The 4,115-nt window shown below is 44.5% G+C and overlaps 1 protein-coding gene across 1 annotated transcript; it reads right to left on the bottom strand.

The window, feature by feature from the left end:
- Window positions 1-949: 949 nt before the first annotated feature.
- mchr1b (melanin-concentrating hormone receptor 1b) lies at window positions 950-3,895 on the bottom strand. The gene is made up of 2 exons (XM_048245476.1): window positions 3,881-3,895; window positions 950-2,011 (listed from the first exon to the last, which is right to left on the bottom strand). Exons 1-2 carry the CDS (start codon window positions 3,893-3,895, stop codon window positions 950-952), a joined length of 1,077 nt encoding a protein of 358 aa, XP_048101433.1.
- Window positions 3,896-4,115: the final 220 nt, after the last annotated feature.

The following is a 4,115-nucleotide window of genomic DNA, read 5'->3' on the forward strand; positions in this document are numbered from 1 at the left end:
TTAATGATGAGGTTGCATGTATGGTCATTGGTGTTAGGACTTCAGTTGGGCTTGCTATGCAAGGACAAATTAATCTGTGATGACAGCTTTCTTTGGCTGTGTTTGCTTTTTTTATGCAGAGCAGCAGTGTTTGACAGTATAATATTCTAACCAGAACCTTGTGTTAACCTATGTAGCCCCTCATAGAAAGAGGCACTAAGTATAAGGTTACCATGTATATACTCTTTTGATCCCGTGAGGGAAATTTATATTTATGTAAATTTATATGTATATTTATAAATGTTTATTTATAATATAATATATAAAATAATTTATATGTATATTTATAATACCTAATGTATACACAAACCATAGGCCTTCATGGTCAATATGGTATACAGTAATATGTATGCGTATATAGGCATACATGGTTACTATGGGATATTATTTACCATGCGTATGGTTTGTTCCTAGCCTAGAAATCTAGACACACCCTAGCGGCAGCAAATTACATTTGCTTCCAGGGCTAGTCTAGCAACTCTCCGTTGGCTTGTGAGCTCGAAAAATTAAACTTCTATCAGGCCAATCAAATCGTGTATAGAGTCGTTAGGCGGGCTTAACATAGTGATTGATGGCAGAGTTGCAACGGTTTGGCTTGAATTCCCTGCTACTTGAAAACAAAGAAGATGGATGTTGCTGTTGGCCACCAGTGTGACACGAGTTAAGCTTGTTTTAAGTTGGCAAAAGTTTGAACTAGCCAACTAGCTCCGCTGGTGGGAAAACGCATGGGACTCAGCGCTGTCCTATTGAATGCAGAGGGAATTTGAAAGACAACCGATTATCCCGCCCCTCGGACTGAGTACTGCGAACGGTGAGTGGCCAGACCCTACATTTTAATGTGGGTCTGGTTTGTCAGGCTAGTTTGTTCCCTGATGTCCACCACAGTCATTTTGACTGACATCTTGGCTCTTCAGTGCACCGCAGCTGTCACTGGCGACATGTGGTTGAGCAGCTGATCCCTAAAGAAATGCCCCCGCTCCTGGGCACCCGTGTCAGGCATTAGGCGCATGTTGAGGCTGCCATCACCGATGCCCGGCTCCACCCTCAGACTGCGCTGGGGCAGGCGCAGGGCTCCCAGGAGCTGGCGCTTAAAGGTCTCGCTCAGGACGATGTAGAGGAACGGGTTGATGCAGCTGTTGGCGTAGCCCAGGCTGATGGCCACGTTGTAGGTGCAGAGGAAGGCGAAGCTGGGCCGCTGGACGCCCAGGTGGGCCAGCTGCAGGATGTAGTACGGCGCCCAGCACAGGAAGAAGGCCAGGCAGATGGCCACGGCCATGCGGGTCACCTTGCGGGTGCGGACGCGCAGGCTGCGCTGGGGCAGTGGCGCCACTGTGGACGCCACGCTCTGGAGGATCTTGAAGAAGACCACGCAGATGATGACCAGTGGCAGGGCGAAGGCCAGCACAAACTGGTACAGCGTGTACCAGTAGGTGTCTCGGGCCGGGTCGGGCAGGAGCAGCGCGCAGCCCACTGAGCCGTCCGGCAGGTGCATGAGGCCCGCGTACATCCACACGGGAGTGATGGACAGCATGGACAGGATCCACACAAGCAGCACCACCACCACTGCCACACGGGGCGTGCGGACATGGTTGAAGCGGATGGGGTGCACAGTGGCCAGGTAGCGGTCCAGCGTCATGACCGTGAGGATGTAGGTGCTGACGATCTGGCTGTTGGAGTCCAGAGCTGTGATGACGGTGCACATGGTGGCCCCGAAACACCAGGAGCCATTGCCCAGCAGCTGGTGAATGAGAAAAGGCATGCCCAAGAGGAAGAGCAGGTCCACCACTGACAAGCTGAAGATAAAGATATCTGGCACGGTCTGCTGTGCACGGAACTTGCTTCTCTTCACGATGGTGTAGATCACGATGCAGTTTCCAACAATGCCAACCAGACAAATGGCGCCGAAGAGGCTGGGCATAAGGGCACTATGGTAACTCCTGTCTGTATCTGCATGCAAGGAATAAAAAAAGCTCTACATGAAACAAGATCTTCCACCAAGATTTGCCTTTGCTCTCTGTTCAGGTGTATTTTTCCCAAACAACAATGAAAGTCAACACTGAACTAGACTTTTGCGTTAACTTGACATTAACTCAAACATGAGTTCATCATTTGAAAACCACTGTGGAAAATGGAAAACAGAATCATTATCCTAAGGGCAGGGATGTAATGGATGCTAAACGCAAGTAAACACAGTTTATCTACCTCTGAAATATCAGAAATAGAGTTTATCCACCTCTTATTACAGTTTATCCACCTCTCAAAAGAGTTTATTCACCAATTGCAACTTTTAACATTCAAAAATCACACTGTATTTCTACATTCAAAATATGTACACTCATCACTCTAGGAACCATTTAATGTTTATATTGTTATAAACATTGGACAATAAATTCCACCACCATAAAACATGTTCTGAATGCCATTTTTAGGGCAGCCGTGGCCCACTGGTTAGCACTCTGGACTTGTAACCAGAGGGTTGCCGGTTCGAGCCCCGACCAGTGGGCCGCGGCTGAAGTGCAAGGCACCTAACCCCTCACTGCTTCCCGAGCGCCGCCGTTGAAGCAGGCAGCTCACTGCGCCGGGATTAGTGTGTGCTTCACCTCACTGTGTGTTCACTGTGTGCTGTTTGTGTTTCACTAATTCACCGATTTTGACAGAGACCAAATTTCCCTCACAGGATCAAAAAAGTATATATACTTATACTTTTAAAAATCTGATACCGCATGGCGCAGTCCACCTTACCGTGATCAGCAAATTCATTTACCCATTTTACACCTAAGGGCTAACTTAAGCAATGCGGCACAAGTGAGAGTGGGGTTGGTAAGGATATACCCACAGCTGTGATTTGGCTGAAGAATAATATTATACAGTATAACACATAACAGTGTAAATCTTGCCACATACAAAAGCACTTTCAAAAACTAGTGCAGTGTGACTGTAGTTCAACGTATATAGCTTCATGTGTTCATGGATTAGTTACCAATATTGAAATGCACAAATCAGTAGCCTATTCACTATTTTAAATTTACCTTAAATTACCCCTGAAAACATACCAAAACCACTTAATTTAAATTTAGTGGCCCTTAATTAATTTGTAAAACAGACCCTTAATTTTACCTTACAATGCCATTTTGCCATGAGGTGTAACCCCTTAATCTACATTTAAGGTGTCAAATCAGGGGTTCCCTTTATTTGTTCGGATTAAAGGAACCATATGTAAATTGTGGCCAAAACTGGTAATGCAATCACTTTCAAAATACTGAAGAGCGGTGTATCCTGAGCAAATATCAAATCATGCAACAATATGACCACTATTGGGTCTTATTAACTTTTACTTAGGACGCATTATTATCTTTTTAATATTTAATAATTTGGCTGACGCTTTTTTTTTTATTTAAAGCGATGTCAAGTAATTTAAAGCGATGTCAAGTATGAGGGAATCTCCCTGCAGGAGCAATTTAGGGTTAGTGGTTTGCTCAAGGGCACAACAGTGGCAGGTATTGAACCCACAACTTTGTTTGTAATTTTGTTTACTTTGTGCAATTTTATCGTTTGCTGCAGTAGACTATAGCTTGTTATTTACAGGGTGGATGGCAAATAATGCCTTTCCAATATTGAACTGCTGGTTATAATATGTTAATATCGGAAAAAGGATTGAGTAGTAGTGGTAGCCTATAGCAGTAGTGGTGGTGGTATAGGTAGGCTATAGCCTAGAGCCAAACAATATTTTATAGGTTAATGGTAGGTTTTTAATGCAGCTTAATAATGTTCTATAAGTTTCGCTCATTTCCAAAATTACAAACTCTACAGCATAACATGGCAAGTTCATGGATATTCTTACCTGACTTTGCGTCATCGCTTCCATTGTCTATGCCGTGTGAGCTGCTCCCGTACATGTCCAAATCCATGATTACTGACTTTGGAGAGATGGAGTCTCCTTTCAGCGAGAGGCGCTCCTTAAGCTTTCGAGCGAATGTAAAGCCACGTTGACGGTCTTTCTTTTCTATAGGTATATGGAAAGTTAGTGACATCTAGTGACGCTATACCGACATTCCTCAAAAGGTGAGATAAAAAAT

This window comes from Alosa alosa, chromosome 6 (assembly GCF_017589495.1).
Source record: "Alosa alosa isolate M-15738 ecotype Scorff River chromosome 6, AALO_Geno_1.1, whole genome shotgun sequence".
NCBI classification, from domain to species: Eukaryota; Metazoa; Chordata; class Actinopteri; order Clupeiformes; family Clupeidae; genus Alosa; species Alosa alosa.